The 14,385-nt window shown below is 68.4% G+C and overlaps 1 protein-coding gene across 1 annotated transcript in view; it reads left to right on the top strand.

Annotated features, from left to right (window-relative positions):
* TNXB (tenascin XB) overlaps positions 1–14,354 on the top strand; it is a gene marked incomplete at its 5' end in the record, with an annotated part of 92,253 nt that extends 77,899 nt beyond the window's left edge. The window contains 16 exons of the mRNA XM_084648109.1: positions 20–313; positions 1,361–1,654; positions 2,196–2,483; positions 3,091–3,396; positions 4,000–4,317; positions 5,506–5,628; positions 6,065–6,208; positions 6,593–6,712; positions 7,049–7,192; positions 7,537–7,667; positions 7,878–8,010; positions 8,425–8,576; positions 8,686–8,782; positions 9,476–9,637; positions 12,528–12,691; positions 13,167–14,354. Coding sequence (XP_084504235.1) covers positions 20–313; positions 1,361–1,654; positions 2,196–2,483; positions 3,091–3,396; positions 4,000–4,317; positions 5,506–5,628; positions 6,065–6,208; positions 6,593–6,712; positions 7,049–7,192; positions 7,537–7,667; positions 7,878–8,010; positions 8,425–8,576; positions 8,686–8,782; positions 9,476–9,637; positions 12,528–12,691; positions 13,167–13,247 — 2,951 coding nt within the window. The 3' untranslated portion in view covers positions 13,248–14,354. The remainder of the gene's footprint in view (positions 1–19; positions 314–1,360; positions 1,655–2,195; positions 2,484–3,090; positions 3,397–3,999; positions 4,318–5,505; positions 5,629–6,064; positions 6,209–6,592; positions 6,713–7,048; positions 7,193–7,536; positions 7,668–7,877; positions 8,011–8,424; positions 8,577–8,685; positions 8,783–9,475; positions 9,638–12,527; positions 12,692–13,166) is intronic.
* Between the last annotated feature and the right edge of the window lie 31 nt (positions 14,355–14,385).

The following is a 14,385-nucleotide window of genomic DNA, read 5'->3' as shown; positions in this document are numbered from 1 at the left end:
CCCCCTCTCTCTGTTCCAGACGCAGCGTTGCGGGAGAAGGAACCCGCCCCCCAGCCCAGCCTGGGGGAGCTCTCGGCCTCCGACGTCACCCACGACTCCGCCCTGCTCTCCTGGACCATCCAGTCCGGGGACTTCGACTCCTTCCTCCTCCAGTACAAGGACGCGGAGGGCAAACCCCAGGCACTGCCCGTGGACGGGGGATCCCGCACGGTCACCGTCGCCAACCTGGCCCCCTCCCGCCGATACAAGTTCAACCTCTACGGCATCTCCGGCCGAAAGCGCCTCGGCCCCGTCTCCACCGACGCCGTCACAGGTCAGCGGCTGGACCCGGGGCGCCGGCTCTGTCCCCTCCCGCCCCCTTTGCTTTGCAGTGGGTGGGGACAGCAGCTGCCAGCCGCTTCCCGGACTCCAACCTCCACCCCCCGTCTACCAGCCATTCAACAGATAGAGGAGTTTGGATGGGGATGGATGGGTGGATAGACAGACAGACAGATGGATCAATGTGCATGGATGAATGAATAGATAGATGGATGTCTGTGTATGGAAATCGAGGCGGAGGGATGGATGGATGGAGGGGATCTCATGGATGGATAGACTGATTAAGGTTCTGTATGGGGATGAATGGATGGAGGGAGGGGATGGTCATCAATGGATAGATAGACGAATACATGTCTAAGGGAAGAGATGGCAGGAGAGATGGAGAGATGAATGGATGTGTATGGGGATGGATGGCTAAGGGGATAGATGGATGGGGATGGGGATGGATGGAGTTTATGGATGGCTGTTTTGGGGGATTCACGGCAGAGGTGTGCGTGTCTGGGTAACCCCTCTGCAGGGGGCAGGTACAAGGGCTATGGTGGGTAAGGTCGTGGGTGCCTGGATAGATGGATGTGACTGGCCATGGATGGGTGGTTGGAGGGGAGCGTATGAAGATGGTGATATGGGTGTGTATGGGGCTGGATGGGTGTCAATGGGGATTTTTCCATTGATGCTGGAGGCTTTAGTTCACCCCCTTCTCTTTCTCTCTCACTTGTTCTTCTTTCCCCCTCTCTCCTCCCATCTCAGCTCAGCTCTCACCGAGGTTTGGGCCGACCCCTCCACGGAGGCGGGGTGGCCGCGGGGAACCCAGGAATGCGGGATCCTCTTTGCAGACATGCCCCGTGCGTCTGTCTCTCCCCAGCTCTCCTACCCAGCAGAAGGATCCGGCTGTGTCCTGGGGCCGGTCCCTGGGGCTCCCTGCACCCTCCCTCTGCTAATCCTCCCTGTTGATCCCCTCTGGCTAGGAATTACCTGCCCCCAAGGACCCGGCAAACTGCCCCCAAACCCAGCCGCACCCTTCACCCCCCTCTCTCTGTTCCAGCCGCAGCACCACGGAAGGAGGAACCCGCCCCCCAACCCAGCCTGGGGGAGCTCTCGGCCTCCGACGTCACCCACGACTCCGCCCTGCTCTCCTGGACCGTCCAGGCTGGGAACTTCGACTCCTTCCTCCTCCAGTACAAGGACGCGGAGGGCAACCCCCAGGCGCTGCCCGTGGACGGGGGATCCCGCACGGTCACCATCGCCCACCTGGCCCCCTCCCGCCGATACAAGTTCAACCTCTACGGCATCTCCGGCCGCAAGCGCCTCGGCCCCGTCTCCACCGACGCCGTCACAGGTCAGCGGCTGCCGGGAGGAGGTTCCCAGCCAGCGCCTGCCTCCTTCCTTCTCCCCCTGCAGGGTCTTCCCCAGGACCCACCTTCACTGATTTGCTTTTCCCCTGCCTTCCCACTCTCCCACCTCGCCTGTCCCTGCGCGGCGTTTCCTCCTCTGGGATCCTTCCCTCCTTGTCTCCCTTTGCCCCTTTCTTCTCTTGGGCATTTTTTCACTCCTCCTCTCTTCCCACCACCCCTCCGGCTGTCCCCTCCTCCACCAGGGCCCCTTCCACGTTCCTTCGCTCCCAACCACCCTCTTCCACATCCCTTTGCTTGGTGCAGTCATAGCACCAGAGGCCACATCCAAGGGGTCTTGCCTCTGTCAGCCACTTTGCTCCCCTATTTCCACCCCACAGAGGGGCCACTTGCCCCGGACATCAGAGGTGACACTGCCTGAGTTTGCAGAGAGCCTGATCCCATCGCTCTGCAGTGGGGGAAGCTGCCTCTGTTTGCCCCACAGGCTGTTACCTCACCCTTAACCCTCCCACTCTGCTCCAACCACAGCGCCGCGGGAGGAGGGAGCCGGGGTACGGCTCCGCCTGGGGCAGCTCTCGGCCTCTGACATCACCCATGACTCCCTCGATCTGTCCTGGACTGTGAAGGAAGGGACCTTCGACTCCTTCATCCTCCAGTACAGGGACACGGACGGCAACCCGCAGGCGCTGCCCGTGGACGGGGGATCCCGCACGGTCACCGTCGCCAACCTGGCCCCCTCCCGCCGATACAAGTTCAACCTCTACGGCATCTCCGGCCGCAAGCGCCTCGGCCCCGTCTCCACCGACGCCATCACAGGTCAGCTATCAGCTCTCTCCTCCCACCTTCCCCCCCCCCGGCAGGTGCATGATGGGATAGAATCGCCCCCTTCTCTACGTCCCTGTGCCTCGTGGGGCAGGGGGAGGGTCCGAGGGACGCGCTTTGAGACGGGAAAATGCCGACTCGCCTCTCGAAGCGCTGGCGAGGAAACAGGCTCGTACGGAGCCTTGGGCTCGGCGAGGGGACCTGGGACCCCTGGTCTGGGCCGCGTAGCCCTGGCCCTCGCCCCGGCCTGTGTTCGCGCTGGGCAGAACCAGCGGCGAGCTCATCCAGAAACAGCCTGTGTGGGTTTCACGTGAGCCAGGAACGGAGAGTCCGGCCTGGCCCGTGGGGATTGTCTGGCTGGCTAATTCCCCTCCCTGCTCTGTGCCGCCGGCCGCAATCGGCTCTGATCCACCCTCCTGCCCACGCCACGGCCCAGGGCCGGCTGGGTCTGGCGCGTCCCAGCAGCAGTCAGGCCACCTGCAAAGAGACTGGCCTCTCGGCCGCTTGCCAAAGTTTTGCAGCTTTCATCCCGATCCCAAACAGGGGTGGGGTCTGGAGACGTGGGGTCCGGGCCGGGTCTGAGCTGCTCCCCTCTCCCCAGGCCGGCAGGAGGAGGAAGACGAGGAGGAGGAGGAAGGTGCCTCGCAGCCCAAGCTGGGGGAGCTCTCGACCTCCGAGGTCACCAAAGACTCCGTCCGCCTCTCCTGGACCGTCCAGGCCGGGGCCTTCGACTCCTTCCTCCTCCAGTACCGGGACGGGGAGGGCAAACCCCAGGCGCTGCCCGCGGACGGGGCGTCCCGCACGCTCGTCGTGTCCGACCTGCTCCCCTCCCGCAAGTACAAGTTCAACCTCTACGGCGTCTCCGGCCCTAAGCGCCTCGGGCCTGTCTCCACCGACGCCGTCACAGGTCAGCGAGCCGGGGGGCCGGCCGGCCAGGGCCCCTCAACATCTACCAGCCCCCTTCCTTCCGCAGGTCTTCCCTCCGTGGCCCAGCTGGGACCCTGGACTCCTGGGTTCTCTCCCAGCTCTGGGAGGGGAGTGGGGTGTGGTGGGTTAGAGCAGGGGGGCTGGAAGCCAGGACTCCTGGGTTCTCTCCCAGCTCTGCCTCTGACCTTCCGGGTGACCATGCAAAAAGCCCCATAACTGCCCCTTGCCTCAGTTTCCCCACCTGTAACACGGGGCTAACGATCCCATTGTGCCACTGACAAGCTGTGGCGACAGGCCCTTCCTCTTCTGGGCCTAACCCCTGCTCCTGACCCCCCATTCCTGTCCTCCCTCCGTCGCCCCCCGCCCCTCCCGGCAGTTAACCCTTTCCACTCTGCACCGGAGCCCCATGGGACAAAAGTAACTAACCTGCTCCCAGGGCTCCTGGCCAGGTGCATGATGGGATAGAGTTAACCCCTTCTTGCCTGGCCCCAGCCCGCCCCCCCCCCCCCGGTGCCATCTCCCCCAGGGACAATTAACCCTGTCCTGCCCTTGCAGGAGCCTAACCCCTCTCCTGCCCCCGCAGCCTTCCCGGAAGCCTCCAGCGTGACGCCCGCCCGGCTGGACCAGCTGCTCATCTCCGAGGTGACCCCGACCTCGCTGCGGCTGAGCTGGGACGCGCCCGAGGGCAACTTTGACACCTTCCTCATCCGGTACCGGGACGCGGGCCGGGGGCCCGGGCTGGGGCCGGCGCCCGCCCAGGAGGTGCCGGTGCCGGGGGCCCAGCGCTCGGCCGTGCTGCGGGGGCTGCGGCCCAGCACCGAATACGGCCTGGCAGTGTACGGCCTGCGGCAGGGCGAGGAGACGGCCAACGTCCACGGGGCCGCACAGACCAGCAGCCTCGGTACGGCCCCCGCTGCGGCACCGAGCCCAGCTGCCCCCTCGTCCCAGCACCCCGTGCTGCCCCCGCCCCACAGCCCAGCGCCCCTGTAACGAGGCTGGTTCTGGCGGGACCCCACGGAGAGGGGCCAATTCAGGACAAATCGCTCAGAGCGGGGCAGTCACAGCCCCGGCCTGGGGTTTCTGTGCACCCCGAGGCAAACCAAACCCGCCAGCCGGAGAGGACTTCGGTCTCACCCCACCGCTAACCACGAGTCACACGAGCAGTTCCCTTAGACACCCCAGTTTCCCCACCAGCGCCCCTCGTTATGGGGATGAGTGGTTATGAAAACCACTCCCCCAGAAAGAGAAAAGAGGTTCCCTCGATCCCAAAGGACCAAGCCCAGACCCAGGTCAATGTACAGGTCAGATCTCACCCCCGAATCACGCTGTGGCCAACGCTTTTGAATCTAAAATCTCGAGGTTTATTCGTAAAAGGAAAAGAAAGAGACGAGAGCAAGAGCTGGTGACATGGACTCACTGACATCCAGTAACGGCCAACCCCAGCGTCCGGCCCTTAGGCCTCTCCCCGCCTGCCGGGCTGAGTCCCCCGGCGTGTCCGCCGTGGGTCAGGGGTGTCGCTCATGGGCCACCCAGCAGGCTGGGCAGAGCTGACCCCCACTTGTCTGGGGTGTCCCCCAGGAGCAGAGCACCCGTGTGAACTGCAGACAGGCCAGAGCTAACGCCGGCATCTTTAAATACAACGTGACACCTGCACCCAGACGGCATAATCCCAACCGGCCAGCCTCACCCCCTCCGAGACACCGCATCCCACCCCTTTGCACAAGAGCTGGGGCCACGACGGGAGCTTGGTTGCAACCATGTTCTATACGGTCCCAGTTCAAGTCAGTAGCGTGACAGCCCCCTGCTGCCCCCTGCCCCATCCCTGGTGAGAGGGGGTAGCGGGGGTAGGACAGATGGAGGGTGTGGAGCCCGTGACAGAGGGAGGGAGGGACAGGTGGATGGGTGAGCGCCAGGGGGTGACGGTGGGGGGCACTGGTGGGTCTCAGCCCCCTCGCCCGGCTGGGGGGGGGGACGGGGACGGGGCTTTGCAGGCTGGTGCTCTCCCCCCAGTGGTCATGCTGGGAAGGGGCCCCCCAGTTGGCTCCGCCTGAGGGCCCATGGGGCCCCCCTGACCCCCATGTCTCCCCAGAGCTGGAGAGCCCCCGGGACCTGCGCTTCAGCGATGTCCGTGAGACCTCGGTGGGGGTGACCTGGGGGGCCCCGTCCACCCATGTCGACCGCTACAAGGTGTCCTTCCAGCTGAGCAAAGGGGGTAAGTGCCCCACAGCACCCCCCTGCTCCCCCCCACAGCTCCCCTCGCTGGCCCCCCACAGCGCCCCCTGCTGCCCTCCCCAACACTCCAAACCGACTCCCCACAGTGCCCCTCGCTGGCCCCCCACAGTGCCCCCTGCTGCCCTCCCCAACACCCCAAACCAGTTCCTCCCAGTGCACCTCGCTGCCCCCCACAGTGTCCCAAACCGACCCCCCTCCACAGCGCCCATCACTGCTTCCACACTGTGGCCCCTGGCCCTCCCCCGCTGGCCCCTGCTGCACAGTGACCGCCCCCATAGCGCCCCACACTGAGCACCCCAAAATGCCCCCAGAGCCCCCAAGAACTGCCTGCAGAACAGCGCCCCCTACTGGCCCTGTGCCCTGGCCCCGACACATGGCCCCGCCCCCAGCGCGTCCTGACCCGCCTGTCGCCCCAGGGGAGCCGCAGAGCGTGATGGTCGCGGGCACCCGGCTGCAGACAACGCTCGAGGGGCTGATCCCCGGGGCCAGCTATGAGGTCAGCGTCATGGCCGTCCGGGGCTTCGAGGAGAGCGAGCCACTGGTGGGCTACGTCACCACAGGTAAGGGCCGGATGCCTGGGTCCCCTCCCCTGCTCCCGGGCCACTGGCCGGACGCCTGGGTCCCCTCCTCTGCCCCAGGGCCAGCGCCGGACACCTGGGTCTGCTCCCCTGCCCCGGGGCCAGCACCCCATGCCACCGGCCGGACGCCTGGGTCCCCTCCTCTGCCCCAGGGCCAGCGCCGGACACCTGGGTCTGCTCCCCTGCCCCGGGGCCAGCACTCCATGCCACCGGCCGGACGCCTGGGTCCCCTCCTCTGCCCCAGGGCCAGCGCCGGACACCTGGGTCTGCTCCCCTGCCCCGGGGCCAGCACCCCATGCCACCGGCCGGACGCCTGGGTCCCCTCAGCGGGGGCTGCCCCCCTGACGCTCCGTGCTCTCTCCGCAGTCCCCGATGGCCCCTCGGACCTGCGTGCCGTCAACGTCACCGAGGCCTCGGCCCTGCTGCGCTGGAACCCGCCCCGGGCCCCCGCCCAGAGCTACGAGCTGAGCTACGGACCCCCCGAAGGTGAGCGCGGGGGCAGGGCGTTGCTCCCCTCCCCCGGCCTGCACCCGGCTCTCGCTGGCTCCCCGCCCCGGCGGGTGGCTCCGTCCCCGGGGCCCCGGCGCCCTTCGCCCGCCTGCCCCGGGTCCGGGCGGCCGGCGCGGGCATCTCCGGGGCCCTGGGCCATCGGCTCCCTCTGGCCCGGTCGCCCCTCGCCCGGCCCGGCTCCTTCGGCCTCCCCACGCCGGCATTGCATCCACAGGGGGGGTGTTGGGGGCAGCTCAGACGTGGGGATCCCCAGCCCCCCCTCCGGACCCCTCCCCTCCAGCCTGCCCCCCCTCACCCCAGCTCTCCCCGCAGGCCCCGCGGTGACGGTGCGGCTCCCCGGGGCCCGGGCCGAGCACCCCCTGACCGGGCTGCGGCTGGACACCGAGTATCTGGTCAGCGTCCACGGGGTGACGGGGGGCAACCGCAGCTCCCCCGCCCATGCCACCTTCACCACCGGTATGGGAGGGTGCAGGGAGGGGGGCGGGGGTCACGGGGAGGGGTGGGGGAAGCAGTGAGGGGAGGGAGGCTGTTGGTGGGGGGAGGGGGGTCATGGGGTGGGGTGGGGGATGTTGGTGGGGGGAGGGGGGTCACGGGGAGGGGTGGGGGAAGCAGTGAGGGGAGGGAGGCTGTTGGTGGGGGGAGGGGGGTCATGGGGAGGGGGAGGGGATGTTGGTGGGGGGAGGGGGGTCACGGGGAGGGGTGGGGGAAGCAGTGAGGGGAGGGGGGCTGTCGGTGGGGGGAGGGGGGTCACAGGGAGGGGGGAGGTCGGGGGGTCCCTGTTTCACTCTCCCCTCCCCCAGGGCTGGATGCCCCCCGGGACCTGCAAGCCACTGACGTGACCCCCCGCAGCGCCCGGCTCTCCTGGACGCCCCCACGCGTCCCCCCCACCGGCTACCTGCTCAGCTACGAGACACCCTCTGGCCAAACGCAGGTACCCGGACCCCCAGCCCCCCCCAGCCCCCTGCCTGCTCAGCCCCCCCGTTCCCTCCCCAACCCTTGCCACAGCCCCCCCAACACCCCGCCCCACTCTCCACCCTCCCCCCCGGCTCCCCCCACATCCCGCCCCCAGCCCCATCGCTGCTCCCTGCCCCTCCCCCACCCCCTCCGGCCCATCACCCCCCCTCACTCCCTCTCCCCCCAGGAGATTCCCCTGGGCTCAGACGCAGCCTCCTACCAGCTGAGCAACCTGAGCCCGTCCAGCCGCTACCAGGTCCGGGTGCAGGCGATCCGGGGGGGCCTCCCCAGCGCCCCCATCGCCACCTCCTTCAACACCGGTGAGCCGCAGGACGCCTGGGTTCTAGCCTGGCTCGGGGGAGGGGGGGCTAGTGGGTGGTTACAGCCGGGGGGCTGGGAGCCAGGACTCTTGGGGTCTCTCCTGGCTCGGGGAGGGGAGTGGGGTCTAGTGGTTGGAGGGGGTGGGGCTGGGATCCCGGACTCCTGGGTTCTCTCCTGGCTCTGGGAGGGGAGTGGGGGCTGGTGGGTTAGAGCAGGGGGGGCTGGGATCCAGGACTCCTGGGTTCTATCCCGGCTCTGGGAGGGGAGTGGGGGCTGGTGGGTTAGAGCAGGGGGCTGGGAGCCAGGACGCCTGGGTTCTCTCCTGGCTCGGGGAAGGGAGCGGGGTCTAGTGGTTGGAGGGGGTGGGGCTGGGGTCCCGGACTCCTGGGTTCCATTCTCGCCTCTCCGCGCAGTCTGGCTGACCTACCCCTTCCCCCGGGACTGCGTGGAGGAGCAGCTGAATGGGCCGGGCCCCTCCCGCGAGGTGACCATCTACCTGGGGGGCGACAGGCAGCGCCCCCTGCAGGTCTACTGCGACATGGAGACCGACGGGGGCGGCTGGCTGGTGAGTGCGGGGCCGGGGCAGCGCGGCCTGCGGGGGGGACACACCCGCCCCGGGGGGGGCAGCGGGGCCGAGCGTGTGTCTCTGACCCCCCCCCCCCGCCTCCCCCCAGGTGTTCCAGCGCCGCATGGACGGCGAGACGGATTTCTGGCGCGACTGGCAGGCCTATGCCCAGGGCTTCGGGAACCGGTCCCGCGAGTTCTGGCTGGGTGAGGGAGAGAACCCAGGCGTCCGGGCGGCCCTGCGATCCCCCCCGACCCCCGCTCCCCCCCGAGCCGGGAGAGAACCCAGGCGTCCGGGCGGCCCTGCGATCCCCCCCAACCCCCGCTCCCCCCCGAGCCGGGAGAGAACCCAGGCGTCCGGGCGGTCCTGCGATCCCCCCCGAGCCGGAAGAGAACCCAGGCGTCCGGGCGGCCCTGCGATCCCCCCCGACCCCCGCTCCCCCCCGAGCCGGGAGAGAACCCAGGCGTCCGGGCGGCCCTGCGATCCCCCCCGAGCCGGGAGAGAACCCAGGCGTCCGGGCGGCCCTGCGATCCCCCCCGAGCCGGGAGAGAACCCAGGCGTCCGGGCGGCCCTGCGATCCCCCCCGAGCCGGGAGAGAACCCAGGCGTCCGGGCGGCCCTGCGATCCCCCCCGAGCCGGGAGAGAACCCAGGCGTCCGGGCGGCCCTGTGATCCCCCCCGACCCCCGAGCCGGGAGAGAACCCAGGCGTCCGGGCGGCCCTGCGATCCCCCCCGAGCCGGGAGAGAACCCAGGCGTCCGGGCGGCCCTGCGATCCCCCCCGACCCCCGAGCCGGGAGAGAACCCAGGCGTCCGGGCGGCCCCGGCGCAGCAGGGAGAGAACCCAGGCGTCCGGGCGGCCCCGGCGCAGCAGGGAGAGAACCCAGGCGTCCTGCCCCCAGGTAACGACGCCCTGCACCAGCTGACGGCGGCCGGGGAGCAGGAGTTGCGGGTGGATCTTCGGGCCGGCGCCGAGGCCGCCTACGCCCGGTACCAGCGGTTCCGGGTCGACCCCCCCAGCGAGCATTACCGCCTCCACCTGGACGGCTACCGCGGCACGGCCGGTGAGGGGCAGGGGCGGCTGGGGGGGCGCTGGCGAAAGGGAGGCGGGGGTCGCCAATGGGGAAGGAAAGGGGGGGTCATGATGCGGGGTGCTGGCGGAGGGGGCAGAGGACGAGGATGGATGGGGGACAGCAGGGGGTTGCTATGTTGGGGGGTCAGTGGATTGGGGGGTCTGTGTCCCGGGGGGGCGGGGGGACAGCAGGGGGTTGCTATGTCAGGGGTCAGTGGATGGGGGGTCTGTGTCCCGGGGGGGCGGGGGGGCAGTGGGGGGGTTGCTATGTCAGGGGTCAGTGGATGGGGGGTCTGTGTCCCAGGGGGTGGGGGGACAGCAGGGGGTTGCTATGTTGGGGGGTCAGTGGATGGGGGGGTCTGTGTCCCGGGGGGGCTGGGGGGTCAGTGGATTGGGGGGTCTGTGTCCCGGGGGGCTGGGGGGCAGTGGGGGGTTGCTATGTTGGGGGGTCAGTGGATTGGGGGGTCTGTGTCCCGGGGGGGCTGGGGGGGCAGCAGGGGGTTGCTATGTCAGGGGTCAGTGGATGAGGGGTCTGTGTCCCGGGGGGGCGGGGGGGCAGTGGGGGGGTTGCTATGTCAGGGGTCAGTGGATGGGGGGTCTGTGTCCCGGGGGGGCGGGGGGGCAGTGAGGGGGTTGCTATGTCAGGGGTCAGTGGATGCGGGGGGTCTGTGTCCCAGGGGGTGGGGGGACAGCAGGGGGTTGCTATGTTGGGGGGTCAGTGGATGGGGGGTCTGTGTCCCGGGGGGGCGGGGGGGCAGTGGGGGGGTTGCTATGTCAGGGGTCAGTGGATGGGGGGTCTGTGTCCCAGGGGGTGGGGGGACAGCAGGGGGTTGCTATGTTGGGGGGTCAGTGGATGGGGGGGTCTGTGTCCCGGGGGGGCTGGGGGGTCAGTGGATTGGGGGGTCTGTGTCCCGGGGGGGCTGGGGGGCAGTGGGGGGTTGCTATGTTGGGGGGTCAGTGGATTGGGGGGTCTGTGTCCCGGGGGGCTGGGGGGGCAGCAGGGGGTTGCTATGTCAGGGGTCAGTGGATGGGGGGTCTGTGTCCCGGGGGGGCGGGGGGGCAGTGGGGGGGTTGCTATGTCAGGGGTCAGTGGATGGGGGGTCTGTGTCCCGGGGGGGCGGGGGGGCAGTGAGGGGGTTGCTATGTCAGGGGTCAGTGGATGCGGGGGGTCTGTGTCCCAGGGGGTGGGGGGACAGCAGGGGGTTGCTATGTTGGGGGGTCAGTGGATGGGGGGTCTGTGTCCCGGGGGGGCGGGGGGGCAGTGGGGGGGTTGCTATGTCAGGGGTCAGTGGATGGGGGGTCTGTGTCCCGGGGCGGCGGGGGGGCAGTGGGGGTTGCTATGTTGGGGGGTCAGTGGATGGGGGGTCTGTGTCCCGGGGGGGCTGGGGGGGCAGCAGGGGGTTGCTATGTCAGGGGTCAGTGGATGGGGGGTCTGTGTCCCGGGGGGGCGGGGGGGCAGTGGGGGGGTTGCTATGTCAGGGGTCAGTGGATGGGGGGTCTGTGTCCCGGGGGGGCGGGGGGGCAGTGAGGGGGTTGCTATGTCAGGGGTCAGTGGATGGGGGGTCTGTGTCCCGGGGGGGCTGGGGGGCAGTGGGGGTTGCTATGTTGGGGGGTCAGTGGATGGGGGGGTCTGTGTCCTGGGAGGGGCTGGGGGGTATCACGGAGTCCCTGGGCGATGCTCTGGAACGGCTCCCCATGAAGCCAGTCAGGACTCTGGGGCAGTCGCCTTTCGGTGAGCAGCCTGTCTGCAGGACACACAGCTCACCCGGCTTCCACCTTCCTGGGTCTGACCTCGGAGCATTCAGCCTCCTCTGCCCCTCCGTGCGCTTCCCACAGCGAGTCCGCTCAGGCGGGGTCCTGGGGAAGCCAGAGGGTCCTGCACCCCAACTTCGTAGTCAGACGTGACTCTCAGCCAGCCAGTAAAACAGAAGGTTTATTAGACGACAGGAACATGGTCTAACACAGAGCTTGCAGGTGCAGAGAACAAGACCCCTCAGCTGGGTCCATTTTGGGGGGCAGTGAGCCAGACGACCCCGTCTGCCCTTCACTCCATGTCCCAGCCAGCCCCAAAATGAAACTCCCTCCAGCCCCTCCTCCTCTGGGCTTTGTCCCTTTCCCGGGCCAGGAGGTCACCGGATTCCTTTGTTCTCCAGGCCTTTAGCTCTCACCTTGCAGGGGGGAAGGGCCCAGGCCATCAGTTGCCAGGAAACAGGGTGTCGGCCATTCTCTGTGTCCAGACTCCTGCACACACCTGCCCTCTAGGGCTCTGCAATGATCATACACCCTTACCCCACCCCCTAGAGACTTAAGAACTGCCTAGGGGAAACTGAGGCACCCCCACACTATTCAGAGGAAACATTAAGAACAGTCCCACTTCGTCACAGGGGGACAGCAGGGGGTTGCTATGTTGGGGGGTCAGTGGATGGGGGGGTCTGTGTCCCGGGGGGGTGGGGGGGCAGTGGGGGGGTTGCTATGTCAGGGGTCAGTGGATGGGGGGGTCTGTGTCCCGGGGGGGCTGGGGGGCAGTGGGGGTTGCTATGTTGGGGGGTCAGTGGATGGGGGGGTCCGTGTCCCGGGGGGGCTGGGGGGTCAGTGGATTGGGGGGTCTGTGTCCCGGGGGGCTGGGGGGCAGTGGGGGTTGCTATGTTGGGGGGTCAGTGGATGGGGGGTCCGTGTCCCTGGGGGGCTGGGGGGTCAGTGGATTGGGGGGTCTGTGTCCCGGGGGGGCGGGGGGGCAGTGGGGGTTGCTATGTTGGGGGGTCAGTGGATGGGGGGTCCGTGTCCCGGGGGGGCTGGGGGGGCAGTGGGGGGTCCCTGTCCCAGGGGTGGTTGGGGGAGGGGCGCTGTGCCCCCAGCCCCCCCTGACCCCCTGTCCCCCCCAGGCGATGCGCTGAGCTACCACTCGGGCAGCGTCTTCTCGACCCGGGACCGGGACCCCAGCCGGCTGCTGACGCCCTGCGCGGTGTCCTACCGGGGGGCCTGGTGGTACCGGAATTGCCACTACGCCAACCTCAACGGGCTCTACGGCAGCGGCCGGGACCACCAGGTACGCCGCCCGGACGCCTGGGTTCTCTCCCCGCTGCGGGGGCGGGGCGGTGTCAGGATGCCTGGGTTCTCTCCCAGCTCTGGGGGCGGGGCGGTGTCAGGATGCCTGGGTTCTCTCCTGGCTCTGGGGGCGGGGCAGTGTCGGGATGCCTGGGTTCTCTCCCGGCTCTGGGGGCGGGGCGGTGTCAGGACGCCTGGGTTCTCTCCTGGCTCTGGGGGCAGGGGCAATGTCGGGATGCCTGGGTTCTCTCCCAGCTCTGGAGGCGGGGGGGCTGGTGGGGAGAGCAGGGGTGGGGACTGGGAGCCAGGACTCCTGGGTTGGCCCATCCCAGGGCAGGAAATTAACTCCTTCCCATCCAGCACGTCCAAGCCAGTTGGGAAACTGAGTCACGGATTGCATTTAGCACTATTACAGAAGTTGCTGAGGGGGCCAGTGCTGGGGGGTCTCTTACCCCCCATTTCTGCCCCCCCCCCAGGGCGTGAACTGGTTTAACTGGAAAGGCTTCGAGTTCTCCATCCCCTTCACCGAGATGAAGCTGCGGCCACGGCGGGGCTGAGCTGGACAGACGGACAGACGGACGCGGGAGGGAGGGAGAGAGAGCGAGCGAGCGAGACCGCAGCACTGCCGGGCGCCACCAGGGGAAGCCGGGGCATCACGAGGAGACCCCCCCCCCGGGGCCCTTCCACCCCCCCATGAGACTCCCCTCCCCCACAGAGCCCCAATGCTTAATTCCCTCCCCTCACCTAGCCCCTCCCACACACCCCTGGGGGGTCCCTGCTCCCCACAGTGAAGGGGGGGGTCTGTGCAACAGGCCCAGCCCGAAGGGGGCACCCCAATCCAGCCTGGTGGGGGGGGCGGGGCAGATGGAATCCAGGAGTCCTGACCCCCAGCTCCTCTGGGGCTCCCATCACCTCCCCACTCAGAAGCGGGGGCCTGTGGGGAGACAGGGGAGCGAGCGGTGACCCCATGGGTGGTGGAGCGACAGAGACAGATGGACCCAAAGCACCTTTATTCTGACTGAAACGGCCCAGATGGGCGAGGACGTTGGGGAGGGCAGAGTTAAGGGGGTTTGCGGGGAAACGGGGGGGGGCAGAGTTAAGGGGGGTTGCAGGGGGCTGTACAGAGTCTATTGAGTGATATAGTTTATATATTAAAAACACAGCTGAAATTGTTACAAAACCCCCCAGTGAGTGAGAAACTGTTGGGGCCAGGGACAGGTGTGGGGTGGAGGCTCCCCATGACCTGGAGGGATGCGGGGGGGGGATATAAGGGGCTTGGGGAGGGGTCCCTGGGGCACAGAGTACAATGTGGGGTTGGGGCTCACTGCAGTGGTGGGTCAGTGAGGGGTTCAGGACGGCAAGAGGGTCACCTGGGGTCACTGGCGGGATGGGGGTTGGGGCCGTGGGGAGGTGACTGGGAGTCCCGGGGGTTCAGGGAGATGTGACAGGATCCCTGGGGTGCTGCATGGCACCCCTGGGCCCCCTTCACGCTGCAGCCTGGGCTGGCTCTCACAGAGCTAGGCCAGTGAGCTGCAGCAAACCCTCCAGGTGCTGTGATCACTCAGCCCCATGGGGAGCCCCACACCTGGCGAGGTCGCATGAAGGCTCCCAGAGCCACCCCCAATTCGCACACAGAGAGAGGCCCCAGCCAGTCCCCCCCAGCCTTGCACCCCAGAGCTGGGCCGGCCTCTCCTG

This window comes from Lepidochelys olivacea (genome assembly GCF_965140295.1).
Source record: "Lepidochelys olivacea isolate rLepOli2 genome assembly, chromosome: 14".
In the NCBI taxonomy this organism is placed as follows: Eukaryota; Metazoa; Chordata; order Testudines; family Cheloniidae; genus Lepidochelys; species Lepidochelys olivacea.
This window is presented reverse-complemented; position numbering and strand designations above follow the sequence as displayed.